Here is a 16,991-nt window from a genome sequence, read left to right as displayed (position 1 = left end):
AACCAAACTCATGGCAGATTCTAACGATGCAGGAGTCTCATACATCAGGAGGGCCTGCTTAACTCTTTCTGAGACCCCATGAATAAACTGACTCCGCAGCGCTGGGTCGTTCCACTGTGTGTCTACTGCCCAACGGCGAAATTCTGAACAATAGTCTTCCGCCATACGTTCCCCCTGACGGAGGGCGCAGATTTTAGATTCCGCCAAAGCCAATCTGTCGGGGTCATCATAAATGAGCCCGAGTGCTGAAAAAACATTCTCAACCGAATGAAACGTAGCAGAGTCGGCTGGTAAGGAAAACGCCCATGCTTGGGGGTCCCCACTCAGTAAAGATAACACCAGACCCACCCGCTGAGCCTCATTACCTGAGGAGACCGGGCGCATGCGAAGGTATAACTTGCAGGCCTCCCGAAAGATGACAAATTTGCTGCATTCCCCAGAAAATCGTTCAGGCAGCGGAATCTTAGGGTCTGCACCTGCACCTGCAGAAGCCGCTTGCACATTAGCTACAACCAGGCCCTGCTGCTGAACTGCCCCCTTCAACTCGGTGACCTGTACGGACAGCGCCGCCAACTGGCGGTTAATGGAAGTCATGGAATCCATGGAAAAATGTTGGGCCGATTATAATGTTATGCGGGGCTTAGGTAAAAGGACACTGACAAACCCGGGCCCCTGCGGAGTCCCTCAAACTAGGGAAAACCCTGTCTGACCCTCAACCCAGGGTTTTTGCTAAAGGTGCAAATGCCTGAGCCTCCAGCCTCTCCTTATCTCCTGCTCAGCCCTAAGCTGAATCCTCCACCCGCCACCCAGTGAGTTGTAAAACCTCCAAAGCCCACACAGTAATGACAGACAGGGAGCACTCAAACCACACCGCGCCGCAACCACACAGGACAATACTAAAATGTGAACAGGGCAAAACAAAGCACAAATATAGGAAGGCGAAAAGGTAACAACGGATCATACGACACCAGATATGAATTTCTCTCTCCAACACCTCCTCTCCAGACCGGAACCACTTGGCACAAAACACAAGCTATAATCGGCGACGCCCACAGGCCAGCACGACTATTTAAAGACCGTGGGCGTGACCAAACATCCCACCTGATTTCCAGCTAGATTAACCCCAGATAAACTGAGTAAAATCAAGCCGGCGCCACTGAGGCTATAGTGGACGGAGATGGAACTACCGCTGCCTGCCGGACGCTGTGGTGTGAACAGCGTCCGACATGACAGAATCTGCCTATGGGGGTGCATTAAGCAATATATATTCTGCCTATGCATTATACTTCCATATATAGAGTCTGCCTAGGGGGCAGTAGCATAGCTAGCAGGGGGGCAGAGGGGGCGGTTGCCCCGGGCCCCTTGCTCTGAGGGGGCCCACCCACACCCAGAGCTTCTGCCACTGTTAACCATGTCAGCATGCGCAGCTCACTAATATAGTTAACCTTCTCTGTATAGTGCAGGGAAACTATACCTTTAAGCTTCCTCCAGCAAACTGTAGACACGCCCACACTGCTCCCTGTGTGTCTGCAGGAGAGACATCACCACGCAGCCTTCAGAGCAAGACAAGATGCTGTGAGTAAGAACTCGGGCTGCTGCATGCATCAGGGGTCCTGAGGTATCTGTGCAGTGATGAGGGGTAGGTTGTTGCTCCCCTCCTTACAAGTCCTGGATGGTTTATTGTTTGTGTTTGTGGTCTTGTATCTGAGGCACAGTAGATTTGCGGTGGCTACTTGAATTTTTATTCATCTCAGAAGGCGTCTCTGTCAATGTAAATCAGCTGCCATATATCTCCTTGTGCTTCAGAGCCACTGACGTGAGTGATCAGCATCATGCACTGCCCTAATAGAAGTCACCTCGGCTGCAGTACAGCACAGATAAGAATATGTGACTTCCCTCTTCATATACATATATGTATATATAATATATACACAGGTAAATGTAAAAATCTATAGCAGCAAAAAAATGAAGGCAGAGCACCATTAACAAAATTAAAAAATTGTGTTTTAATAGCTCATTGGAGCTCAGCAATGTTTCGGTTCTACTGAGAACCTTTTTCCAGGAGAATCAAAACTAATTTTTTTTATTTTGTCTAAATGGTGAGACGCCTTAATTTTTTTGCTGCTATATTGTAGATCAGTAAATGCCTGGAATGTTTGGCAGCCTTATATTTCAAATATCTCTCTACATATACAGTATATATACACACATATATACACACACACACTGTGACTTGGTCTTGTAGCCAGGGTGAGGGTCCTATCATTTCATACTGTAAATCCAGGGTGGCAAGCATGAAAACCCAATTATGGTGTGTAACTTTTTATAAAAAAAAAATAATCCCCACAAAGTTGAGGATGAATATATATGATAAAGGGCCAAATAGAAGACAATACAGTTGTGGCCAAAAGTATTGACACCCCTGCAATTCTGTCAGATAATACTCAGTTTCTTCCTGAAAATGATTGCAATCACAAATTCTTTTGTATTATTATCTTCATTTAATTTGTCTTAAATGAAAAAACACAAAAGAGAATGAAGCAAAAAAGCAAACCATTGATCATTTCACACAAAACTCCAAAAATGGGCCAGACAAAAGTATAGGCACCCTCAGCCTAATACTTGGTTGTACAACCTTTAGCCAAAATAGCTGCGACCAACCGCTTCCGGTAACCCTCAATGAGTTTCTTACAATGTTCTGCTGGAATTTTAGACCATTCTTCTTTGGCAAACTGCTCCAGGTCCCTGATATTTGAAGGGTGCCTTCTCCAAACTGCCATTTTTAGATCTCTCCACAGGTGTTCTATGGGATTCAGGTCTGGACTCATTGCTGGCCACCTTAGAAGTCTCCAGTGCTTTCTCTCAAACCATTTTCTAGTGCTTTTTGAAGTGTGTTTTGGGTCATTGTCCTGCTGGAAGACCCATGACCTCTGAGGGAGACCCAGCTTTCTCACACTGGGCCCTACATTATGCTGCAAAATTTGTTAGTAGTCTTCAGACTTCATAATGCCATGCACACGGTCAAGCAGTCCAGTGCCAGAGGCAGCAAAGAAACCCCAAAACATCAGGGAACCTCCGCCATGTTTGACTGTAGGGACCGTGTTTTTTTCTTTGAATGCCTCTTTTTTCTCCTGTAAACTCTATGTTGATGCCTTTGCCCAAAAAGCTCTACTTTTTTCTCATCTGACCAGAGAACATTCTTCCAAAACATTTTAGGCTTTTTCAGGTAAGTTTTGGCAAACTCCAGCCTGGCTTTTTTATGTCTCAGGGTAAGAAGTGGGGTCTTCCAGGGTCTCCTACCATACAGTCCCTTTTCATTCAGACGCCGACGGATAGTACGGGTTGACACTGTTGTACCCATAGACTGCAGGGCAGCTAGAACTTGTTTGGATGTTAGTCGAGGTTCTTTATCCAACATCCGCACAATCTTGTGTTGAAATCTCTTGTCAATTTTTCTTTTCCGTCCACATCTAGGGAGGTTAGCCACAGTGCCATGGGCTTTAAACTTCTTGATGACACTGCGCCCGGTAGACACAGGAACATTCAGGTCTTTGGAGATGGACTTGTAGCCTTGAGATTGCTCATGCTTCCTCACAATTTGGCTTCTTAAGTCCTCAGACAGTTCTTTGGTCTTCTTTCTTTTCTCCATGCTCAATGTGGTACACACAAGGACACAGGACAGAGGTTGAATCAACTTTAATCCATGTCAACTGGCTGCAAGTGTGATTTAGTTATTGCCAACACCTGTTAGGTGCCACAGGTAAGTTACAGGTGCTGTTAATTACACAAATTAGAGAAGCATCACATGATTTTTCGAACAGTGCGAATACTTTTGTCCGCCCTCTTTTTTATGTTTGGTGTGGAATTATATCCAATTTGGCTTTAGGACAATTCTTTTTGTGTTTTTTCATTTAAGACAAATTAAATGAAGATAATAATACCAAAGAATTTGTGTTTGCAATCATTTTCAGCAAGAAACTGAGTATTATCTGACAGAATTGCAGGGGTGTCAGTACTTTTGGCCACAACTGTATAAACAGCCAGCAGGTGCATATAGCTGATCACATATAGACCCCTGAATGCATACTCAGTCTGGACAAGACCCCCCAAAGGCAGAAAAGGGAATGAAAGAGAAAATATACCAGGGGGGCACTTTCATCTTTACATGAGTAATATTTTACCTCCCTTTCTTCTAATTCCCTCTTTCTTTCTGGTTCCCTCTTTGGGGTCTTGTCCAGACAAGAGTATTTCTTTTTGGGTCACCTGGACACATTCAGGGAGCTATACCCATACGTCGGTCTCTATACACACCCAATATCTGTTTTCATTTTCTTCTATTTAGTTCTTTGTCTTATATATCAGAGCTGTGCAAGTTGTAGCCCACAGACTGGGAATGACAGAGACCAGAATCAAAGGAATGGGAGCTACAATGGGGGCCATTATACAGTGTTAGAGCTAATTCGGGGGTCATTGTACAATGGATGAGCTAATGCGAGAGCCAATATACAGCCTGAGAGCTAATGCAGGGGTCATTATACAGTATGGGAGATAATGTGGGGCCAGTGTATGCAGGGGTCAGTATACAGTATGGGAGCTAATGCAGGGGCCATTATACAGTGTTAGAGCTAATTTGGGGGTAATTACACAGCCAATGAGCTAATGCGGGGGTCATTGTACAGCATGGGAGCAAATTTAGGGGTCATTATACAGTACAGTTTAAAGGCTACTGTGGGGGCCATCATACAGTATGGGGGCCTATATAAATTGTGGGAGCTACTGTTGGGTTTGTCATAAACTGGGGGTTATAGACAGTATGGGAGCTATTGTGAGGGCACAAAAGAGACATTCTGCTATGTATAGGGAACAATTGTGGCATTATTATGTGAGGCAGTTAGAGGAGCTCTGCTTTAGTACCACACAGCAGGTACAATAGTAGGGACACATACGGCAGCAGGGGCTCAGTATTGGGTTGAGTAGTTTGTGCAGGTTGTAGATAGATGGGTACTGGGCTGAAAATGTGAGAAGTCAGATGTGTCTTTGTTGTAATCTCTGCAGACGAGTCCTGGCTGGAGAAGTTGTCATGTCGGTCTGAGTAAGATGCAAAGGTGAATGATTATCAGAAAGAAAATAACCTGTAAGTTATCATCTGCAACTGTATACTAAACTCTTGTATACTCTGCAGGACTGGCAGCTACCACTATGAGGTCACCATAGGGCAGTAATATCAGTATTGTTTTTTGTATAGAGATTTGTTTCAGTTACAGCGTGATCATATGCTGAGGTTCCCCTATACCCATGACTAAAGTGTGCCAACCTGAGTTGTAATCAGGGTTACCTGTTAGGGGCCCACTCAGATTTTTCACCCCCCCTAAGCTGAACCCCTAGGTATGCCTCTGCTAGGGGGGGCATTATACTATATAGAGTTTGCCTTGGGGGGTGCATTATACCATATAGAGTCTACTATGGGGCGCATTACACTATATAGAGCCTGCCTATGGGGTGCATTATACTATATAGAGACTGCCTTGGGGGGTGCATTATACTATATAGAGTCTGCTTATGGGGGTGCATAATACTACTTTATATAGAGTCTGCCTATGGGGGTGCATTATAATATATACAGTCTGCCTATGGTGGGTGTATTATACTATATAGAGTCTGCCTTTGGGGATGCATTATACTATAGTAAGGACTATCTGGTACATTATACTATATGGAGGCTATTTAGGGGGCCATCATACAGTGTGTGGATTATAGTGAGGGGTCATCATACAGTGTTGGAGCCATCAAACAGTTTGGGGGCTACTAAGGAGTTAGTATATTGTGTGGGTGGTATTATACTGTGAAGGGGCATTTTACTAAGTATAAGAGAGCATGATACTATGTGGAGGGGAGCTGTACAGGGGGAGACTCGGGACATTAGTAAATGTAAACTTGGCACTTATTGGTTTAGGGGAACTCACGTTATTGTGACTGTCAAAGGGGCACACAAAGGACATTATTACTTTCTAGGGGCAAAATGTGGGCACTGTTTTCTAAAGCAATTGCACATGGAATTACTATATACACTTCATGGATAAATCATTTGCTCAGATAAATACAGCTAGAATGAAGATGCAATCATGGAATTACTGTATGCTAGAGGTTTGTGTTACCATCTAGAGGGCACCGAGTACCATACAGTAGGTGCAGTAATAGGGACACACACCGCAGCAGTGGCTCAGTATTGAGAAATCAGCAGGATGAGGAGTTTGTGCAGTTTGTGAATACATGGGGACGGAGTTGAAAATGCGAGAAAGGAAATGTGTCCATTAGAGGTTTCGCCCCCTGAACCAAAACCCTAGCTACGCCTCTGCTTGGATCAACATTACTCAATGGGACAGTGCAGATGAACAATTTTTTTAACTGACTGAATATGTATGTGAAACAATTACAGCTTGCTTGATTTTCCTCCTCAAAACAAGTAAGGCTCAGCCATTCAAGTCTATGGGTGTGAGAAAAAAATCAGATGCCATATATTTCATTTTTACAGATACATTACAATTCTGTAACATAGGAAACTGTAATTGATCTTGTAAATGATTAAGAGCTGCTGAGTAATAAAATGGATTGCTTAGGCCGGTTTCACATTTGCGCTTCAGGGCGCAGCGACGGCCTGTGCACGGCTGCCGCTAAGCCCTGCCCTCTGCCGCGCCTCCGCCGCTAGCTCCGCCTCTGGGCGCATGACGCTGCATGCGTTATGCGTCCCCTATCTTTATCACTGAGGACGCAGGCCGTGCGCAGTATGCGTTTGGCGGCGCTGGCGTCCTTTTGACGGTGCGCCGAGCGCAACCAAATTGCAACAGGTTGCGTTTGGTGCTGGTCGGTGCACCGTCAAAAGGACACAGGCGCCGCAAAAACGCATACTGCGCACGGCCTGCATCCTCAGTGATAAAGATAGGGGACGCATGACGCATGCAGCGTCATGGGCCCAGAGGCGGAGCTAGCGGCGGAGGTGCGACAGGGGGCGGGGCTTAACGCCGGCCGTGCACAGGCCGTCGCTGCGCCCTGAAGTGCAAATGTGAAACCGGCCTTACGGATGAGAAGTAAAAAAAAATCGTCCCACTTTTCTTGTTGAAAATAGGACCATTTTTTATACTGTCATGTGACCTTAGCCTTGGAATAATAATGAAAGCTCAGATAGTACTTATCAGTCCTCATAATGAATGTAAATGAGCTATCTGAAAACATTTTTCATTGTATTATTGGAAAAGAATGAGTTGTAAAATATTTGCAAAACTCTAACCAGAAAATATTTTTGCAAAAACATGAAGATATCAAAACTCTTTGAAAAGCAATTCTCAAAAACTCTCACCAGAACCACTGTTATTGCTCATGGTAACCCCACATACATGCAAAATCAACATTGTTAATCCTTCTTTTTCCCAGCCTCAACTGTCGGTAGAAAGTTGTTGAGACTCCACATACATAAGGTGAAAGGTCAGTCCCGTCTCATTTGTTAGGTTAGGCTGTCTTTACTCTGCATTGGCGTCTTAACAGACAACTTCAGTCAATTGATTCAAATCAGTGCTTCTATAGAGCTGCTTATCTTGCCATAATGAGACTTGTTTGTTTATTTTTTTAAGCTGCACAAGCTTGGACAGAAACAAACATTAATGTTTGCTTCCTCTTTGTCAGACCGCTGAATGTTTTACTTGTCCTACCACCAAATTATAATGATGAGCGCTGATAGAGTGCTGGATGAGAACTCCATTCTACAAATGATGTCTACAGACTTACAAAACTACATAAGATTCACTGTGTGAGGTAGTAGTAGGCGACTAAAATCCATTATTTATGTCCATTAACTTATAACCTTTCGGCAGTCTTGTTTTGGATGGCTTAGATTTGATATAATGTGTAGTAAATAAACAATAACACAATCGAGAAATGGTTTTAATCTTAGTGGCTTTCATGTAATTGATGTGAAGACAGTGAGTACCGTACGATGTTTACTGCAAGCATAAAAATAAAAATATAAATGTACGCCTCCTGTTACTAAACAACTGTGCTTCATTTGGTCACAGTCATATGAGAATTGGCAATCTTATGTTAATGCTGTCAGATTCGTAAGATCCAAAATAGATCCAAAATACTACTTTATTTGTCATAATGCAACAAATTGTCATATTTATCATAATGCAACAAACAGAAAAATATGCACAGTCTTATGACATATACCGTATTTTCCGGCGTATAAGACGACCAGGCGTATAAGACGACCCCCCAACTTTTCCAGCTAAAATAGAAAAATTTTTTAAAAGTCAGGGGTCTTCTTATATGCCATGTGTCATCTTATATGCCGGGTGCGGGGGAGTGGTCCCGATGTCAAAGGGAGGGTGTACGTGGAGTTATCATCCCCCTTTTACCTCATTGGTGGCAGCGGTGCTGTTTGCGGGTCTCTGTGCTGGGGATCGGCAGCTACTCCATCTGCACTGTGGCGGCTCTGTGCTGGGGATCGGCGGCGGCTCCTCTTTGTTCAGCGTGGGGACGCTGTGCTGGGGGGCAGCTGTGGAGGCTCTCTGTCCAGCATCGGGGCTCCTCCGGCATTTCCCCAAAACCTGGAGGCCCAGGCAGCTCCATTGCTGCGATGCGGTGGCCTCCCTGAAAATGGCTGCCAGAGCCCGTGTATGCTCAGATTCTGATTTTGTCTCCTGAGATCTCGGGATGAGATCTGAATCTGAGCATGCGTGGGCTCCGACATCCATTTTCCCGGAGGCCACCACATCGCAGCAATGGAGCTGCCTGGGCCTCCGGGCTTTGGGGAAATGCCGGAGGAGCCCCGACGCTGGACAGAGAGCCTCCACAGCCACCCCCCTGCACAGCGCCCCCATGCTGAACAAAGAGGAGCCACCGCCGACCCCCAGCACAGAGCGGCCACACTGCTGAAGGAGGAGCCGCCGCACCGCTGCCACCAATGAGGTAAAAGGGGGATGATAACACCATTTACACCCTCCCTTGTTCATCGGGACCACTCCCCCCATATGCACTCATCATATAAGACGACAACCGGCGTATAAGACAACCCCCGACTTTTAAGCAGATTTTCAGGGGTTAAAAAGTCATCTTATACGCCGGAAAATACGGTATGTCTATAGCAATAAGCAATGGGTACAAATATGACAACTATATTTTTATATTCCCTATAATAATTTTAACTGACATTTACTGTTCAATTTGTCATACAAATATTGTATATTTATTAACCCCTTCATGACAAGTTATGTAAACTTACTGTTAGGATTGACAGAATGCATATAAATTATAATAAGGTGCGATCGCAACCCAGGGTCCACCGTGCAGTGATGGCGAAACTGCAGCTAGAAGACAATGGCAGAGAGTAGCCGCGAGTAAGCACGGTAAACACACCAAGTTAAACGTCACTCGGTGTGAACAGAATGCAAAACACCTGACTCTGTTACTCCACAGAGCAGTGCACAAACTGAGAGCACTCCAAGCTATTCCCTTCTAAAGTCTTAGGAGCATAGAGACACTAGTAGGGTCCCTATAACTCTCCCCCCACTACACTGGTGGTTGAACCTGCACTGACATATGGTGGCTTATGGGCCAGTACCTGAGGACGCCCGATGCAGCTGCTAAGTTTAAGCAGGAGTTCCCACCCTACACTGCATGTCTAGAAACACACTAGCAGTGCTATTAATGGCACTTGAGTACACAGAGTGGTAGCTGTCCCACCTACACACACACACACACACACAGCAAATAAGCAAGTTACTAGAGCACAGGCGTGCACCATTGAGAGCCTTTTATACCTTTAGCTCAAGTCCAGACAAGACCTTGCCTGTGGACCAATAAGAAGCTGCCACCTCACCAGAGCATCTGATGTCCAAGCACCAATGAGAAGGCGCCACATATTGGACATGCTGAGTAAGGTGAAATCCAGACATAGTCTCCAGAGCACAATGCTGCACATGTACACCAGTAGTCACCCTAGGCTTAGCTGGAGAGCCAACAGCAACTACACATGCAGCATGAGCTTGGGCAAGGTGCTGGGTACAGAGTCTGTGCTGAACAGCCATCCCAGTGGCCGAGCCTGAATTGGAGATCACTGCACCAGACAAGGCTTGGGATCTATCCCGTGCAGTGGAAGAATCCCAGCGCCTATCACTTACATCATTGATGCGTCCCTGGATGAGCATGCTAGCCCGCAACTTTTGTACCTCTAACATCTGAGGGTGGAGTGGAGCTATATTTGCTGCTTTTAACCGGTTAAATCCCACTGTCAATATCTGACAGTGGCATTTAACACATGTCAGCAGGGAGTCGTGTCATTCCACGCTCCCAATTGCACAGTCATGACATGATCGCATGGCCCTGATGGGTTGTCTCCTGAAGACCCCTGTGCCTGTTATTACCATCCTCCTGTGAAAGCCAGCCCATTTGTAGGAGATGGCAGGGGTCTATAGGAGATTGGATAGCTGATGCACTGCTATGTATAGCATAAGTGATCAGATGATTGCAACTTCAAATACCTTAAATGGACATTTAAAGACAGTAAAAAGTTAACTAAAAGGTTTTAAAAATATGAAAAATGGAAAAAAACACACGAATGTTCAAATCACCCCCCTTTTGCTTCATTAAAACTAAAATAAATTTTAAAAAGTACAAAAATACACATTTGGTATCGCTACATTCATAAAAGTCAGATCTATGAAAATATAAAATAAATCTGATCAGTAAATGGCATAACAACAATAAAAGGAAAATATCAAAGTTACAGTTTTTTCACCACCGGAACATTGCAATAAAAGGCAATACTAGGTCATCAAAACATCTTATCTACCCCAAATAATATCAATTTAAACATCATCTCAAAGCGCAAAAATTAAAACATTACTGGTCTCGGAAAATGGCAACAAAAGCAATTTTTTTTTTACAAATTTCAAAATTTCTTCCCCCACTTAAATAAAGAAAACAAACTACACGTTTGGCATCTGCATATTAGTACTGACTTGGAGAATCATATTGCCCTGTCAGATTTACCATTTTACCTCCTCCTTTCTCAAGCACCTCCCAAAATGTCGCCGCAGGTGCAGAACTTCGAATCATCAGGAAGCACCTCTGCTTCTTTATCTTTGCACCTTCAGTGCCTCTGAGCATATGGACTGTCTACACCAAAAGCAGTGGCGGTTTGTTCACAGTGATGATTATAATGGTGATTATCTATTCTAAAGAATTCATCTGAAATGTTTCAATTTAGGATGACATTTTTCTGGATAAATGAATTGTTCAATAAGGATTTTATTTGTTTTTGTAGTATTTTATCCCCAAATGTTTCACATGGCTCTAGTATGGAACAACTGCTTCATGGCATATATTAGTCAAGGTGGAAGACAGTGAAATTGGATTTGGTCAGTTTGTTGTATTCTATAGTAGTGGTGCTAAAACTTCTACAGCTGCAGTAACTATTCAAATAAGGCTGTAAATTAAATTATGTGATTTCAGGTGCTCACATGCACACTCTTCCATCTACCCTCACAATGTGATCACAGTGCACAAATAGGTTACTATGGCAGCCAAGAGCCTATTAAATACCTTGTCACTGCCATCTTGGTTCTTCTGTGAAACTCGGACACATGCTGAGCCTCACAGAAGACTGAGATTTTCACTATATACTACAATACTATTGTGGCCTGCAACTATCAGTGTTGTACACCAGGTCCTGGCCGATCATGAGAAGGCCTGGGGATTCAGTGCTTATGACAGTGATAAGAAGATGCCAAAAGTTCTGGTGGTTGAATTCTGTGGTGCTGTGGGGCGGTGAGGAGAATGGTAAGCTAAAAAGAAGGGTTTTTTTTGTTTTCTAACCTTTTGATGGCCTTTTTTGGTAAAAATGCAGCAAGCGGCCACCAATTTGTCAATTCACAGAAGTGAATTACCAAAGAATCAGCATTTTGATGAATGCAGATTTTTGTGATACTCGAGTAGAATTCAAGTTCACTCAAATATAATCACTTATCTTCACCAGTAATCATATTCTGTGACCTAGGTTAAATTACTTTAACTTCTTTCTACAATCTTAAAAAAAGGCATCAAAGTTAAAATGCAAAAACAATTTTGGCAATGTTTAGAAATATTTCCACATTTCCATTCACATACCTCTTTTATGAAGGAGCACACTTGCATGTCTACGTCCATTTCCATTTTCAACATAGCAGGAATAATTTCCCAAATCACCTTCTTCCACCGAGTCAAAAATTAAAGAGATCGATACCTCTTGTTCTCCAAGATGTTGCCTAAGAACTCTTTAAAAGAAAATATAAAAGATATAATATAATTTGCAAAAGTAAATTTGGGGTTTTACACAGCAGTAAATTATTTATGCCAAGTAGAGATGAGCGACTTTGCCTTTTTTCGGGTCGAGTCGGGTTTCATGAAACTCGACTTTCCCAAAAGTCGGGTCAAACGAAATCGTCCGAAACACGAAACCCAATGCAAGTCAATGGGGAAGAAAAGTCAGCAGTGCATGGAGGACAGGAAAAACACCTACAGTGCCCATTTTAATGCCAAAAACATCAATTCTTATTACTTAAGCTTGTCAACCTTAATTTACTTTATAATAATAGTTAGGCATTGAAAACTGGGGGTTATTTGGCTAAATAGTGGGGGGGGTGGGGCTAGCTCCAGATTTTCGTGGGCCATGGGCCAAAGAGTGTCACTGGGCTCATTAACACACGCCACAATTCATGATCCTCTGATACTGCAGAGAAATAGCGGTATAGTACAATGAAAAATACTTCACTTCTTACATCTCATGACTGATATCCATTTTAAATTTTCCAATAGCTCCAAAAACGGACAGTATATTACTCCATACAGTATTATGGCCACCGCATAGTGCGATATACAGAGTAATGAGGCCCATATATTTCTCCATACAGAATCATTGGTCCCATATAATGTTCCATACAGTATATGATGAGCTCCACATAGTGCTACAGTATATGTTGGTCCCCATGGATGAAGCTCCACTGTCTAATGGCCCCAAATAATGCTCCATATATGATGGGCCCCATTTCTAATGCTCCAGTGTATAATGGGCCCTGTAAATGCTACTCCAGTGTCTGATGTCCACCTTTGGAATGCTCCAGTGTATGGTGGGTCTCATATATCATTCTCCAGAGTATAGTGCTCCCCAAAAATTGCTGTCCCAACATTAAAAACAATTAAATAAGTCTCCTCGCTAGGGAATTCCTGTACTTGTCTGGACTCCTCATTGTCCCCATCTTCCATCTCACTGCACTTGGACTGTTTAGACAGAGGGCGTACAGATGTGATGTCATCACGCTCTCTGACCAGAATATCACTGTCAGGAAACGCTGAAGACGTCACGGCGTTGGAGCAGGGAGAGGTAAATATTTCAACTTTGCAAGTGCTGTGATCCTGAGCAAGCAGGGGGGGCCCACTCGTTGGCGATGGCACTGGCACAGGGCCCCTCATAGTATGGCAGTGTGTCTGACGGCGGGTGGAGGGCCCTCCCACCAGCAGAGACACTTTTGCGTACTATGAGTGGCCCTGTGCCAGGGCCGTCGCCCATGAGTATGCCCCCCTATCTGCTCAAGGAACCTGCACTTTCATCTGCACCTTCCTCTTTGTCACCGTGTAAGGTGGTATAGTATGCGTGAAGGGGAACCTGAGTTTCATCAGGGTCATATTCTGACTGTGTAGAGTGCGAGGGGAATGTTGTGGTCTGGGTCAATGTACCAGCAGAATCATCTAGCAGTGGCTGGGCATCAGTGCACTTTTGGCGTCCCAAGGAGTACGGTCGCCACAGTGGCATTACCTTCCTCCTAGGGAGTGTGATGTCATGCTTGGGAGCAACGAAGGATCTCTCTAGCAGTTAAACCAACACACAATACAGTTCCCACTCCAGGCCAGGAGGGAGACCTCTGAACCTGACTGCTGAGGAGCTGCGCTATGTGGTCGGGAGGAGGTAAGTTAGGGCAGTCTGTGAAGGGAAGGGAAAGTGTATGGACGTGAGAAGGGGAGCTGGAGGATGAGCAGAGTTAAGGCTCACTCCTAGCTGGAACGCATGGTCTGGATTCCGGTCTCCGAGTTTGTAGGGACACTGATGGTCCTGCAGCAGAAACCGGAGGAAGTAGCAGCTGTAAATGCTCTGTTCCCAACTAAGGCTCGGAGTCCCCAGCAGCGACGTGTGTGAGCCAGAAGGCAAAGGCTATGGCGGTCTGCAATATTAGAAAGTTTCAAAAGAGAGTCAACAGGGGGAACTTCAGTGAACTCAGTACTGCGAGTACCTCAGATAAGCGCTAGAACGGAGGCCACACTACCTATCTGGAGAGAGAGAATTCCAAATTTGCTTCCAGGCTGACCAACTCCTTCTCCATCTGTACTCTGGGTCCTGGAAGGCACTTACCAAGTACAGGTAAAGGAACTGCACAACTGTGTCTGTCATCTTTCTCCTGCGCCTGGCGCACGGCTCTGCTACATCCTGCACTGCACACCATCTACCAACTCTTTCATCTTCCCTGCGACTACGGCCCTACCTTTGCAGGGCTTCTACATCTTAGCTGCACCACAACATCTGTCCTAGAGAAGCGACACTGCAGCGCGGGTCAATCTGATCAGAAACAACAGGTGGCGTCACATATCATTCACCTATAAACGTTATTCACCCCTTTGCATGGACGCCCAGGGTCACGGAACGGGTCATCACCACCAACGTGTCACATCCCTCTGAGACACCGGCCCGGTACCGATTAATCCCACTGCCCTGGCTGGCCACCCACAATCTATGTCAGATTCATCTTGGACTGGGGAATTCATGATTTGACTTGATAACCCAGGCATGGTATGTGAAAAGAGCTCCATGGAGTAATCTGCAGTGTTGCCTGCCGCATCTTCACTTTTGGTAGGGGTGAAGGACACAAGGAAAGGTGCTTTTATTTTTTGAAACTTCAGAAGAGGTGCCGAGAGAGCTGGAGGCTGTGTCAGCAATGGAAGCCAAAACTTGTTCCTGAAGCTCCGGCTTTAAAAGCGGTTTACCTACTCCCAGAAAAAGGAGCCTTTGAGGCCTTGTGGAGCCAGACGATGATGCAGGCTCAACACCTCCTGCCTTAGGTGCTATTGTGCTTTTGCCACTACCAACAGATGCACCACTAACACCACCACCATCAGGACCAGCAGGCAACCCCCGCCCTCTTCCACGGCCTCCTCCACCATACTTCCTCATTTTTGTGAAAATGTACCCAAAATACCACCAGCTATATGGTACTGTAAAACAAGGTAGAAGGTGTATATAGTATTGGTGAGAATTTGAATCTCACTAGAGATTTGAGGATGCTGAACTATTGTCTCAGGCCCATTAGAGATTACACATCAATGTAACAGACTGAAATTGGATGGTGTATGACAAGGTGGAGGGTGTATGTAGAATTGGTGAGAATTTGAATCTCACTAGAGATTTGAGGATGCTGATCTATTGTCTCAGGCCCAGTAGAGATAACACCTCAATGTAACAGGCTGAAATTGGATGGTGTATGACAAGGTGGAGGGTGTATATAATATTGGGGAGAATTGGAAGCTCCCTAGAGATTTTAGGAGGCTGACAATGATGCTCTCAGTCCAAGTATGGCAGCAGGCAGCTTAATAAGCAGGACTGCTGCACAACAAAGGGTGGAAAAATGAACGCTTGGTAACTGTGCAGAAAAGAGGAAGAAAAGTATTTTTGCTTTTAAAAAAGAAGTTTGCACAGCAGTGTGCAAACAGAAATGCAGCTATCAGGGAGCCTTATAAGGCAGCCTAATAACCAAAAGAGCTGATGCACAAAAATATAGCCTCCTCTGTCACTGCACACAAACTGTTGGGTTGTACAGTGAAAATCGCTAGCAGCAGATGCAGTTTTTTTGTTCTTCTTCCCTGCCTCATGCTATGGTCGGGTTTCGTTTCATGAAACCAGACTTCAGTGAAAGTCGGCGACTTATGAATTTGACCGACCCGTTTCGCTCAACTCTAATGCCAAGGAGTGGTATTTCTCAGGGAAGCCTAACAATGGGCCTTGGAAATATACAATTGCTTCTCATTAAACTGGAGTTTAATCATCATATTTTTCGGACTATAAGACGCACCAGACCATAAGATGCACCTAGGTTTTAGAGGAGGAAATTAGAAAAAAAAACTGAACCAAAAATGTGGTTCTGTACTTAATTTCCCCTACCTTGGAATATATAGTCACCTCATCCCCATCCTGATACACATGACCCCTCATCCCTATCCTGGTATGCATGGCTCTCTCATCCCTATCCTGGTATGCATGGCCCCTTTATCCCTATCCTGATATGCATGGCCCTCATCCCTATCCTGATATGCATAGCCCTTATCCCTATCCTGATATACATGCCTCCTCATCCCTAGCCTGGTATGCATGGCCTCCTCATCCCTATTCTAGTAGGAATGGTCCCCCTCATCCTTAACCTGACAGGAATGATCACCCTCATGCCTATACTGGCATGCAGGGTCCCCATCTTGGCCAAGTATGCATGGCCCCACCCCTATCCTGGTATGCAGGGCCCCATCCTTAACCTGGTATGATTGGCCCCCATTCCAATCCTGGTATGTGTGAGGGACGAAGTAGATGTCCCTCCATTCCTGAAATGTGCCCCCACCCTTGGGATTCCACAGGATCATTGTTTTCCTTTAATTAAACTCCAGGAACAAGCCATTTGAAGTTCTGTGACTAGCAATTAACACAAGGGTGTGAGCTCTAGTGAACCTACAGCCGAACTGGATTTCTTTGTCTAACTCAAGCACCACAGGTCACAGCAAGGCTCTGAGGTATTAAACCTGGAAAATGACCTATAATAGCAGAATGCAATATCTCTGAGCCTAGGCGAGCCCGTAATATCCAGCCACCCCTAGCACTCTGTGTTATGGAGTTATGAAGCATAGCTACCAGGAATTATATACAGTAGGTA

At 44.7% G+C, this 16,991-nt stretch overlaps 1 protein-coding gene across 1 annotated transcript in view; it reads right to left on the bottom strand.

The window, feature by feature from the left end:
* IL1RAPL1 (interleukin 1 receptor accessory protein like 1) overlaps positions 1-16,991 on the bottom strand; it is a 2,193,655-nt gene that overhangs the window by 97,886 nt on the left and 2,078,778 nt on the right. The window contains exon 8 of the mRNA XM_073565918.1: positions 12,160-12,305. Coding sequence (XP_073422019.1) covers positions 12,160-12,305 — 146 coding nt within the window. The remainder of the gene's footprint in view (positions 1-12,159; positions 12,306-16,991) is intronic.

The sequence above is a fragment of the Dendrobates tinctorius genome, unplaced genomic scaffold (genome assembly GCF_039654945.1).
Source record: "Dendrobates tinctorius isolate UK_male_01 unplaced genomic scaffold, ASM3965494v1 ptg000016l, whole genome shotgun sequence".
Classification (NCBI taxonomy): domain Eukaryota; kingdom Metazoa; phylum Chordata; class Amphibia; order Anura; family Dendrobatidae; genus Dendrobates; species Dendrobates tinctorius.
This window is presented reverse-complemented; position numbering and strand designations above follow the sequence as displayed.